At 40.4% G+C, this 13,317-nt stretch overlaps 1 protein-coding gene across 1 annotated transcript; it reads right to left on the reverse strand.

Moving 5' to 3' along the window:
- Positions 1-5,288: 5,288 nt before the first annotated feature.
- Positions 5,289-12,968, reverse strand: LOC118416300 (fibrillin-2-like). The gene is made up of 12 exons (XM_035821388.1): positions 12,782-12,968; positions 12,339-12,461; positions 11,987-12,109; positions 9,353-9,475; positions 8,999-9,121; positions 8,102-8,224; positions 7,778-7,900; positions 7,547-7,560; positions 6,885-7,007; positions 6,056-6,178; positions 5,697-5,819; positions 5,289-5,477 (listed from the first exon to the last, which is right to left on the reverse strand). The coding sequence occupies exons 1-12, from the start codon at positions 12,966-12,968 to the stop codon at positions 5,289-5,291; spliced, it is 1,497 nt and encodes a 498-aa protein (XP_035677281.1).
- Positions 12,969-13,317: the final 349 nt, after the last annotated feature.

A 13,317-nucleotide genomic window follows, 5' to 3' on the forward strand; every position in this document is an offset into this window, starting at 1 on the left:
TTTGAGCTGACTTTACATAAAAGGGGGAAGGTTTAAGCAAACCCTCCCCCCCTTTTATGTATAGGTGGAAAAAAGATGTCGGAAAGTTAGCGTAAATCATTACTTGAAGAAGAGGCATTGCTTTTACCAAATTAAGAGTATTCTCCGCTCAATATACCACATGCGCCATTCACTAAAGCAGCGGCTTCAAATGAATAGCTCCTGCTGTGTTTGCGTGTTAAGTTTAACCAAGAAAAGCAAATCTCCTGTGTGAAAGCTACATATAACAGATACAATCTTTCCGATGTCTTTCCGTTACATTTGAGCTGACTTTACATAAACGGGGGGAGGTTTAAGCAAACCTCCCCCCTTTTATGTATAGGTGGAAAAAAGGTGTCGGAAAGGTAGCGTTAATCATTACTTGAAGAAGAGGCATTACTTTTACCAAATTAAGAGTATTTTCCGCTCAATATACCACATGCGTCGCTCACTAAAGCAGCGGCTTCAAATGAATAGCTCCTGCTGTGTTTGCGTGTTAAGTTTAACAAAGAATTCGAAAAGCAAATCTCATCCTGTGTGAAAGCTACATATAAAAGATACAATCTTTCCGATGTCTTTCCGTTACATTTGAGCTGACTTTACATAAAAGGGTGGAGGTTTAAGCAAACCTCCCCCCTTTTATGTATAGGTGGAAAAAAGATGTCGGAAAGGTAGCGTTAATTATTATTTGAAGAAGAGGCATTATTTTCCGCTCAATATACCACATGCGCCCTCACTAACGCAGCAGCTTCGCCTGAATAGCCCCTGCTGTGTTAACGTGTTGAGTTTAACCAAGATAAGCAACATTTACTCCTGGTTAAAACTTACATATAGCAGATACAATTTTTGGAATGTATAGGTGCAAACGGAAAGGTAGCGTTAATTATTATTCTCAAAAGAGGCATTGCTTTTACCAAATTACGAGTATTTTCCGCTCAATATACCACATGCGCCTTTCACTAAAGTAGCGACTTCGCTTAAATAACTCATTCTGCGTTAGCGTGTTTGACGAAACCAGGAAAATCAAAATATCCTCATGGAACATATGATATCTTTCCAATATCTTTACGTTACCATTAAGCTCACTTTACACAAAAAGATGCTATGTACAGGTGCAAGAAAGATGTCGGAAAGGTAGCGTTTATTTTTTCCAGTAGTATCGTATGTTACCGATATCGTTCCGTTACCTTTGCCTTTGAGCTTACTTTTCAGAAAACTCTCTGAACTTTCTTTACAGAGGTGGAGATTGATAGTTACAGAAAAAGATGTTGGAGAGGCAGCGTTGAAAGCAAGGAAATTAAATATTTAACCTCCTTGTTGAAAGGAAACAACAGTCGCCGGGAGGACTGCGTACATGCCCCCGAAGATTGGTGGTCATAATTACGGCGTGTTCCCGTTCAGGGTAAGAGGACTAGTACTGGGCGGCCTGTCCAGTATGTCGCTCGCGGGTGGCTGTGCCTTGCAGCTTGGCATCCCGACGACATAGCGTCCTCACTAACGGGTAACGTATCATGGGAATATAGCGGGTTTGCTGTTTATATAATTGTACAAAAAAACTTTCTTATCATCTGGAAGAACATTTATTATCTACAAGCAATAATCACGTTCTCCCAGAAAGGCTGGTATTTTCTAGTGTGGTAACAGTTGTGTTTAGCTTAACCTTGGCTAAACAGCGTACAAAGGGGATGTGTTTTTCAAATTCAAATTTATTCGCCGTCCATTATGAATAACGAACAACGCGGCATTGAATTTCTAATTAGCAGCTCCCAGAAGAGGCCAGTCATGTGATAGGGCGTTATCCAATGACAGACAAAGGTGGGTTTTTTAAACCTAACGAATATGCCATAATTTATAGAAGAGACCAGTTTGCAGGGCGTCTGTTTCGGGACAAGTCAAGAAGGAGCCTTGGATCCGTTTCAACACACGGATTATCGGCGTGGCTTTGCCGCAAATGGATTCGAACGGAACTACAGGACGGAAGGGACATAACCATAGGACACTCAAAGCTTGCCTGAAACGGAGTATGTTGGAGAGTCGTCAACGGGGCACAACTCAGGGTGAATTCAAGACTGTGTCGTCTTGACCAGCATAAGCTGGCGGAGACATGGAGAGCACGGCCTGTTCATCACAAAACAGTACCCGTCTTCGGGAATCTCAGCGGATTTTTCCTAATGTGATGGCCAGATGGAACTATGCTGCTTGAACTGACGTCTTTCCAGGCGTATCGCCTGACACTGGACTCCAAATTGTGGACTTAAATGTAGCGGAGATTCGTGCATGGATATTGTACACCGGATTGTTCCCTCGGTCGACCAATCCAAGTCCACAATTAGAATCACAAGATAGTTTAGACGGCGAAGCCATAGATACCGGTGTAGGTATGATTCACACCAAATAAGACACGCATACCCGATGCAAAAGTTCCAATTTAAGCCACACAAAACACATAAAGCCTACCTAAAGATGCGGAAAGGTTTTAACTTACGCCGCCTTTACTAAAAATAAATGACAACTATAGTCCAAGGAAAGATCACGGAAAGCGTTCGGATAAGTACGTTTCTGCACTTCTTCACGTGCCTTTCAGGGTGTGTAAACGACACATAAACGTGGGGAAATCGTGACGGAAATCGACTGTAAATGTGGTCAAAAGATCACGGAAAGGTCTTAAGAAACGCGTGCTTTCCGCCCGTATAGGTTACGAAAAACTGTCATTAACGACGCCTTTAAGCGTCTAATAGTTGCGGAAAGGCACGTGAAGGAGTGCCGAAACGTACATATAAGTGCATTAAAGGGAATCTTTACGTTCACGGATAGATGTCGTTAAGTTGCGGAAAGGGTGCAGAAAGGTCTTAAGAAACGCGTGCTTTCCGCCCGTATAGGTTACGAAAAACTGTCCTTAACGACGCCTTTAAGCGTCTAATAGTTGCGGAAAGGCACGTGAGGAGTGCCGAAACGTACATATAAGTGCCAACGTAAAGGTAACATTAAAGGGGATCTTTACGTTCGCGGATAGATGTCGTTAAGTTGCGGAAAGGGTGCAGAAACGTCGCGTTTACGTTGAGTTTAAGCTTGCTTAAATACCAGATTTCGTGCTGTGTTCCTATAGGTATGAGGTCGCCGAACTCTAGTTATGTCAATTTTCAATTTTTTCAATTTCAACTTTATTGCAGGCTCTTGGCCCATATCACATAAAAACATACAATACAACAATACACATACACTTTATGTACAATAAAAAAGTTAAATTAGCCTGGGCTTTTGAAAACAAGATTCACATAGTGTGTCCAGAATTTGCTATGCAAGAAGGCATCTGAGTGGTATAACCGGGAGATAATGTTGTTTGTAGATGTGGCGATGCGTTGAACAAATGCATGCGTTAGTTTGCGTTAGTAATGTACTACATTGTATATGTATATCGATTTTTTATCCATACATAAAAGGATTAGATAGTGCCAAATACTGAAAAAGATTCTGGTGTGGATGCTCGAATTTCTGGATCCCTTTTTGTCATGAGACCGGCTTTAATCCCAATAATAAGTTTCTGACATGCCGACTACGACCGGATCAGCTCTAAACTATTTATAACTATACGCGTCCGACGGAATAGCCTGAAACACCGACTTCCCTATGTGGCAGAGATTAATTCAGAGAGGCCAAATAGACTGCAAATATCAGTCCTAAATTGCATTGGGACATTTTAAAAATAAAAATAAAAGGACGTAATATAAGTACTGTAACAATATATTGTAACAGTTTATCAATGTATAACCGAATTCTTCGTCCTCACCAGTACAGGTGACTCCGTCTCCACTGTAACCGGTATTACAGGTACAGGTAAATCCGCCGGGTGTGTTATTACAGGTTGCGTTCTCGTCGCAGTTGTCCGTACCATCCGCACATTCATCGTCATCTGTTAATACAAACACTTTGACTGACCAGTACTAAACAATCATATATGAGTCATATTCTCTAGAGGTTTACTAAGAGGTTAATAAAGATAGATGAAAATACTGAGTAAGTCCGTGGACAATTCCATATATATATATTGAGAGAGAGAGAGAAAGAGAGAGAAAGAGAGAGAGAGACTTTGTTGTGACATGTAACGAAAATAATTTCCAACAAACGAATGTTTACGAATGTAAAAGCAAATTCTTTGCTCTCACCATCACAGTCGACTCCGTCTCCACTGTAACCATTGTTACAAGTACATGTGAACGAGCCGGGTTCGTTAGTACAGGTTGCGTCATCGTCGCAGTTGTCGGTACCATCAGTACATTCATCGTCATCTTTAGATACGAGCAATACAAGTGAACAGGGGTTAATAAATATTAGACCTTTATCACATTTACGAAAAATTGTGTGTCCAGGGAGATTGAGAAAGAAAGCTGAAAAAGACAGAGTGAATCAGTCGAACATTTGGGTGACACAATGTGTTGTGAAATGGAACTTAATGAAAACAATTTGGTACTTTTACAATATAATGTTCACTTTAGTAGTGATACTCGGCCTTGTTGATTTGAGTACATGGATGACATCCACACGTGCATTATTTACTGGCTGTTTCCAGAAATAAAATAAAAGTTTTCAACCATACCCTAAATCGTACATAGCAGCTTCGAAATAATATAAGCAAATATAGTCCGAGGATTGCAATGATAGATATAACAAAACGTATACTAATGTCATAGAACATTACAAGGTCAAAGAAAATGTGAAAGAACAAATAAAACAAATGCATTGTTTGGTATAATTTATTCTGTGTATTCAGTCATTTATTCAACCTCCCTGGCCAATACGATTCTATAATGAAGTAAATTTAATTCGCACGATCCCATCAGTTTATGTTCCCAGAGGATGTCAACCACATAATCAAATTAACATGGCCTGATTAAATTCGTTGTTCGTACCAGTGCAGGAGACTCCGTTCCCTCTGTAACCGTTGTTACAGGAGAACGTGCCAGGTTCGTTTCTTTTATTTATCGTCAATCTGTATTAGTCTTGGATAGGGATTGGCGTTCGTATTCATATTAGTACAGTCTAATAAAGATGTCTGTTGTCTTCAAGATATAAGTGCAAGTGGTCACAGGCTTTTCATTTTCTATCATTTAAAAGTAGATTAGTTATGTCTGCCGGATTCTAAATGTAACGGATAGTCAATTATGCCAAGTTTACATATGGCTCTATACGACGTTCAAAGCTTGAGGTGATAATATGTTTCTCTTTCATATGTCTATTTGAATGTTTTGTATGTCCTCAACCTCAATTTGTTTCTATGGTTTTCTTGGTAATGTCCACTTGTAATAATATTTTTGCATAACCAACTTCTTTGCTCTCACCAGTACATGTAACTCCGTCCCCACTGTAACCGTTGTTACAAGTACAGGTGAACGAGCCGGGTTCGTTAGTACAGGTTGCGTCCTCGTGGCAGTTGTCCGTACCATCAGTACATTCATCGTCATCTGTCGATACAAACAATACAAGTGACCAGAGGTGAACAAAGTTTTGAGACCGACGTCACACATGCTAAAAGTTATATGTCCAGGAAGATTGGGTCAGAGAGCTGAGGTAGACGTCAGTTGAAAATTCCGAAGAGGGAATGCATTGCAAAACGGAACTTAATGGAAGTATGTGTAACAGTGTTATATTTACTTATGCATAACGATATTTTTTGCTCTCACCAGTACAAGTGACTCCGTCTCCGGTGTAACCATTGTTACAAGTACAGGTGAACGAGCCGGGTTCGTTAGTACAGGTTGCGTCATCGTGGCAGTTGTCCGTACCATCAGTACATTCATCGTCATCTGTCGATACGTATACAAACAATACAAGTGACCAGAGATAAACGACCATATGAGACATATGTTACATTTGCGAGCAGTCGTGTATCTAAAAAGGTTGAGTAAGATTGATGGAGACGACTTAGTACGTCAGCCAAAAATTCCGAAAAGACAAAGGTGTTATAAAAAGGAACTAAAGCAAGTATTTTATGTGACACTATTATTCTAACCAATGAATAACCAATTTTGTTAACTCTCACCATCACAGGTGACTCCGTCTCCACTGTAACCATTGTTACAGGTACAGGAGAACGAGCCGGGTTCGTTAGTACAGGTTGCGTCTTCGTGGCAGTTGTCCGTACCATCAGTACATTCATCGTCATCTTTAGATACGAGCAATACAAGTGAATACAGTTATATGAACATATGAGACCGGTGCAACACATACAAGACAGAATAGGTCAGTTAGTTGGAAATTTGGGTAATACATGGTGTTGTGAAATGGGACTTCTGTATCTGTATCTATATAGCCAGTATAACCGCCCTTCGGCGTAACACACCAGCTTCGCAGGCACGCGGTGCGGCAGCATATGGTTATATTACACTGAACGATCCGTCACACCTAACTTCTGCACATCTATCTGTAAGCGTTCTTTAAAACTATCCAGAGAAGATGCCCCTCCTGTGGTTGGTGATAACAAGCTCCACTCTACAATAGTTCTGGGAAAATACGAATTTTTGAACACATCAATCCTAGGTTGGTAACTCTGGTACTTGAAGTCATGGCTGTTTCTTGTTCATTTTTTGAGCTGGTATTAGATACTTACCAGTCGGTACGTCCACCAGCCTATTGGTCATTTTGTACATCATGCAAAGTCTGGAAATTTTCCTTCTGTCATCAAGTGATTTCCACTGCAGATCTGTTTTAATTTTGGTAACACTAGCATCCCTGTTGTAGTTGTTTGTACAGAATCTGGCAGCTTGGTTCTGTACCCTTTCAAGTTTCTCTTAATGGATATAATATTGTCCTGTCCTATATAGTGTTCACTTGTAATAATATTTTTGTATAACTAAATTCTTTGCTCTCACCAGTACAGGTAACTCCGTCCCCACTGTAACCGTTGTTACAAGTACAGGTGAACGAGCCGGGTTCGTTAGTACAGGTTGCGTCCTCGTGACAGTTGTCCGTACCATCAGTACATTCATCGTCATCTGTCGATATAAACAGTACAAGTGACCAGAGGTCAATGAACATATGAGACCTATGTTAGATTTGCTAGATATCCAGAGCAATTAAGTAAGATTGCTGACGTCGTACGTCCGCCAAAAATTCAAAACAAGACATTGTGTTATAAAAAGGAACTAAAGCGCGTACAGCCAAACATGTTTTAGTGGCCACATTTGCATAGTGACGACCTGAACATTGCAGCCACTTGACGTCGGTCTCTTGTATTTTTCCACTGACCTAAGCATTAAGAAATAGTCTATAGCGGTTACCTGTGCAACGCGGCCACGGACACACAATTTCCGGTGCCGCACATACAGAAACACTGCCTATTATGACCTTACAGCGGCCGTATGGCACCCTGCGCCATGTTTAAAATCGTACTTTGCGAGGATTTGCCGTTGCCGATAGGGTCATTTTTGCGGTAGTGGAAGGTACGCGTGCTTTGATCGTTAGAGCGCAAGTTTTTCTGTCGAATTTACCAACACTACTCATGGCCATATCAATCGTCTTCGGTAGATTTGACTTTGGCGGGGTCAGCTGAATTTTGGGACGATCGAGACAATATTACTTGGTGAGAAAGATCAGTTGGTACTGAAATCATGTGTAACTTATTGCTTGTGGTCAATTGATCAGTATTTTCACTTAAGTGGCCACATTTCTGCAGTCCCTTCAGTGGCCGATTCATACAGGTTTGACTGTATTTTATGTGAAAGTATTATTCTAATTTATAAATAACCAAATTCTTTTCTCTCACCATCACAGGTGACTCCGTCTCCGCTGTAACCGTTGTTACAAGTACAGGTGAACGAGCCGGGTTCGTTAGTACATGTTGCGTCATCGTCACAGTTGTCTGTACCATCAGTACATTCATCGTCATCTGTCCAAACAAACAATACAAGTGATTAGAGGTAAATGAACGTATGAGACCGGTGCAAAACATACAAGACAGAATAGGTCAATTGAAAATTTGGGTGATGCATAGTGTTGTGAAATAGGACTTATGGATATAATATTGTACTGTCCTATATAGTGTCCACTTGTAACGATATTTTTGTATAACCAACTTCTTTGCTCTCACCGGTACAGGTAACTCCGTCCCCACTGTAACCGTTGTTACAAGTACAGGTGAACGAGCCGGGTTCGTTAGTACAGGTTGCGTCCTCGTGACAGTTGTCCGTACCATCAGTACATTCATCGTCATCTGTCGATATAAACAGTACAAGTGACCAGAGGTAAATGAACATATGAGACCTATGTTAGATTTACTAGATATCCAGAGCAATTAAGTAAGATTGCTGACTTCGTACGTCCGCCAAAAATTCAGAAAAAGACAATGTGTTATAAAAAGGAACTAAAGCGAGTACAGCCAAACCTGTTTTGGTGGCCACATTTGCATAGTGACGACCTGAACATTGCATGCAGCCACTTTACGTCGGTCTTTTGTATTTTTCCATTGATCTAAGCATTAAGAAATAGCTTATAGCGGTTACCTGTGCAACGCGGCCACGGACACACAATTTCCGGTGCCGTAGATACAGAAACACTGCCTATTACGACCTTACAGCGACCGTATGGCACCCTGCGCCATGTTTAAAATCGTTCTTTGCGAGGATTTGCCGTTGCCGATAGGGTCATTTTTGCGGTAGTGGAAGGTACGCGTGCTTTGATCGTTAGAGCGCAAGTTTTTCTGTCGAATTTACCAACACTACTCATGGCCATATCAATCGTCTTCGGTAGATTTGACTTTGGCGGGGTCAGCTGAATTTTGGGACGATCGAGACAATATTACTTGGTGAGAAAGATCAGTTGGTACTGAAATCATGTGTAACTAATTGCTTGTGGTCAATTGATCAGTATTTTCACTTAAGTGGCCACATTTCTGCAGTCTCTTCAATGGCCGATTCATACAGGTTTGACTGTATTTTATGTGAAAGTATTATTCTAATTTATAAATAACCAAATTCTTTTCTCTCACCATCACAGGTGACTCCGTCTCCGCTGTAACCGTTGTTACAGGTGCAGGAGAACGTGCCGGGTTCGTTAGTACATGTTGCGTCATCGTCACAGTTGTCCGTACCATCAGTACATTCATCATCATCTGTAGAACAAAGCCATACAAGGAACCATAGGTAAACGAACATATGAGATTGTTGTCACATGTGCAAAAAATTACGGATTTAGAAAACTTGCGTCTGGGAGCTGAAGACTGTGTATGTCTGTGCAAAATGCCGGAGAGTCGCACTGGTATACAGGGAAACTTGGTTGGAGAATCACATGTACTCTTAAAAGTGCAATGTTTATTTATGCACAACAGAATCTTTACTCTCACCAGTGCAGGTAACTCCGTCCCCGCTGTAACCGTTGTTACAGGTACAGGTAAACGAGCCGGGTTCGTTGGTACAGGTTGCGTCATCGTGGCAGTTGTCCGTACCATCAGTACATTCATCATCATCTGTGGATACAAACAATACGAGTTAGATGAGCATTCGGTTAATACATGATGTTGCGAAATGGAACTTATTGACATGATATGGTACTGTCAAAGTGTAATCATTTTCACTCCGCGCACCGTAGGTACGCTAGGGAGTGAAAATATTATGTTCGTAATGTTTCTTTCTTTCTTTCTTTCTTTCTTTCTTTCTTTCTTTCTTTCTTTCTTTCTTTCTTTCTTTCTTTCTTTCTTTCTTTCTTTCTTTCTTTCCTTCTTTCTTTCTCCTGTCGCGATCGTTAAAGTGATTCCTCTCCGTCGTTCCTGCACCGAATGACCTGAAATTTGGCACCGAGGTAGAGTGGGCCAATACCCAGACCCGTTTTTTTCTTTATAGATACCTTTAAAATAATTTTATGCATGCACGGTGTCCTGACCGAACTGTATAATTGTGCCTCCCGTGCCCAGGTACTAAGCCCAAGGGGCCCGAAATTTGGTATGATAGTGCATGAGATATTTACTAAAAGGACCCCGTTATCATTTTTTTTGGCACAAAATCACTTTAAAAAGGATTTATAAGCCAATTTGGCGGGGTTTTTTTTTTCGTCTTCGTTTTCGTCTTCGCCGCCTCTGAGCGTCTCACCATATATGGTATACCTTGCCTGTGTGTAAGACCAGGTGGCGGCCAGCCGCGGCCGTGAACGGGGTCGCTTATTGGAATAGTTAATAACACGGCGCGAGACATTCACCATAAGCCATAAGCTCGGCAACTCGGCTACAGCCAATGAGGAAGGGTCTTTCAAATTAGCAGGTTATAATACTGTACCGGGAGCAGGACGCGCGCCGAAGAATATTGTTCCGTCAAAAGTAAGTAAAAAACTGTACTGTTTATCTTACAATTGACAACAATACACAAAAGCTTTAACAAATTCAGGAAGCTTGTCGTCGTTTGTGGACCGGTATTTTTTTTTATTTTACGCGAGTTTGGGGTGTTGGTTTTAGTGATAGCAGAATGCTGCAAATGTAGATGGGAGGGGGGCCTTGAGAGCGCACGCGTGCATTTACAGCTATTTAATCACGACATGGAATATTGTTTGCAGCTGTGCAGTTGATTGATGACATGTATCTGTATACTGTGAAAAGTGTAGAGTAGTTCTCTTTCCATAGTATATTATAGTACAGTTTTTCAGGGGCTTGTTGGGAATTATCCATGCATGTTGGTTGTATCAGGTGTGACTTTTTTCTAGTGAACAAGCAAAAAAGATCTTCCTTTTACTCTGGGTGGCACATGAAATTACACAAAGGAAACAATAATTATTGTATTCCATTCTATTTTCTAGCAGATGAAGAGGAGACATCAATAACGTTGTGCAGACACGTGGGTTTGTGTCTTGATAGCAGTTGTCAGTTTAACAGTGCCATTATCTACCTGATGCTGGAACTCTAATGTTACCAAGAAGACTGCCCTAATGCGGCGGCTTTCAGAGGGCACAATAGTCAACTGGCTACAATAATAAATTGTGACAGCTTTAAGTATGACTAGTCTATTTGGGACAATACTGTAACTTAGTGATAATACAATATTAGCCATGAGTTAAAAAATTGCAGTTCATGACAGACATTTTTATGACTTTTCAGACACCACAACATGGTATATGCTATGTATTTTGAAAATGCACTGTACTGTTTATCAGCACTATTAAATAATCATATTCTAATTAGTTTATGTGCAAAATAAATGAGACTTTAAGGTTATGGCAAACACATGATTACTGCAATTGCTGCATCCTTTTTTTTAACAAAAGAATACAACGTTAAGATATACAAAACAGACATGGCGCAAATATACAGTGACTTATTAGCTTTGTCCATCAAGACATATGTATTAGCTAATTATAAGTATAAAAACAGAATGTGATCCTTCTAACTTTATATGTATTTGTACTGATAATGTCATTGTAGTGCAGCCATGCTATCCAATTGGATTTTACTACTTCACTGAAAAATGCTGAGTAGGACAGTGCTGATAAGCATATTTTGGTAAAGAAGTTTTGTTTAGTGAGGTCTGTTTGTATGAAGATAATACTTGTGATAAGTTGAATAAGTACAGTAACTACCCTTGTCTTGTGTATATAAGCAAGAAAACCACGCTATTGTCTGATGTGGGTATGTAATACAAAAGTTTAGAATCTCATAACGTGTTCAATCTGTAGAGAAAATACGACACAATTTTCGTTTTTGAAATAATTTTTTTTTTCTTGAAGAACAACGGTGTCTTCTTTGTTAATGTGTAAATCACAAGCATGCTGTGTGCGTGTTGTAATCAAGAAAAAAAGTGTGATTACTGTACAGTACTAGTATGAAAGAACCGTGGTTCCGAGTCATTCTCAAATGGGATCTCTTTTCAAATTCAATTTTGGAACAGTCTATCTTTGCAAGGAGGAGCGGAGTGAAAATAGCTAAATTTGCTCCTAAGCAAATACCGGCCTTTCTAGTGTTCACCTAACTTTTGTATAAGAAATTCTTTATTCTCACCAGTACATGTGACTCCGTCCCCACTGTAACCGTTGTTACAGGTACAGGTGAACGAGCCGGGTTCGTTAGTACAGGTTGCGTCATCGTCGCAGTTGTCCGTACCATCAGTACATTCATCGTCATCTATCAATTGAAACAATACAAGTGAGTGAGATGAACATTTCAGACAGATGTCACATTTGCGAGAAATCGTGTGTTCGGAGAGGTTGAGTTAAAAAGCTCGAGAAGATTAAGTCAGTTAAAAATTCTGGTGAGACATTGCGTTATAAAATGGAACCTAATGGAATTTAAATAGTACTTTCATGGTGTAATGCTTACTTTACGTTTGCATTATTATGTTCGCTATTCTTACCAGTACAGGTGACTCCGTCCCCACTGTAACCGTTGTTACAGGTACAGGTGAACGAGCCGGGTTCGTTAGTACAGGTTGCGTCATCGTCGCAATTGTCCGTACCATCAGTACATTCATCGTCATCTATCGATACAAACGAGTAATCAGAGATGAATGAAAACATGAGAAAGATGTCACATTTGCGACACATTGTGTGTAAAGAGACATGGACTAAGAAAGCTGAGGAACTGTGTCAGTTGAAATTTCGGGTGAGACACTGTGTTGTGAAATGGAGCTTATGGAACCATTCATAGTCATATGTAATGCAAACAATGCAAGATGCCAATTCTAATCACACCTGCAATAAGTAACACGTCCAAAGATATTGGTTCAATGATGCGAAAAGACTTCGTCACTTCTCGAAAATCTCGGTAACTTATGCATAGCCACTTTTTTACTCTCACCAGTACAGGTGACTCCGTCTCCGCTGTAACCGCTGTTACAGGTACAGGTGAACGAGCCGGCTGTGTTAGTACAGGTTGCGTCATCGTCGCAGTTGTCCGTACCTTCAGTACATTCATCGTCATCTGTCGATGTAAACGATACAAATGAACAGAAGTAATGAAGATATGAGATTGATGTCACATTCATGAGAAATTGTGTTTCAGAGAGGTCAATTGAGATTGCTGAAGAAAACTTTTCTTTTAAACAATTTCGCTCTACTTAAAAGAAATGTCTTAGTCGTGGCCCCCCGCTGTCCCTGTTATCTTCTTGCTAGCTTTCGGATCGCGGCATCTGCAGCTTGAAGTACAGCCTGTTTTCTAGATATTTGCGTAACAGCCCAGCATGTAGCTGCGGGTGCCGGTCCGAATTGACTTGCATAATGAACGTAAAAATGGCAAAACGCTTAATGATGGGATTTTTTTTTTACTTGTGACATTTGTAAGCTTAGTCAAGGATGAACAATACCATGCATAAATCATGTAAATGTCTAAGCCAT

This window comes from Branchiostoma floridae, chromosome 5, assembly GCF_000003815.2.
Source record: "Branchiostoma floridae strain S238N-H82 chromosome 5, Bfl_VNyyK, whole genome shotgun sequence".
NCBI lineage: Eukaryota > Metazoa > Chordata > Leptocardii > Amphioxiformes > Branchiostomatidae > Branchiostoma > Branchiostoma floridae.

Coding starts and splice junctions, on each gene's coding strand:
- LOC118416300 (XM_035821388.1), bottom strand. CDS start 12,968: ATGAATGTGACATCAATCTCATATCTTCATTACTTCTGTTCATTTGTA. Junction 12,110..12,338: donor GGACGGAGTCACCTGTACTG/GTAAGAATAGCG, acceptor TTCAATTGATAG/ATGACGATGAATGTACTGAT. Junction 5,820..6,055: donor AGACGGAGTCACCTGTGATG/GTGAGAGTTAAC, acceptor ACGTATCGACAG/ATGACGATGAATGTACTGAT.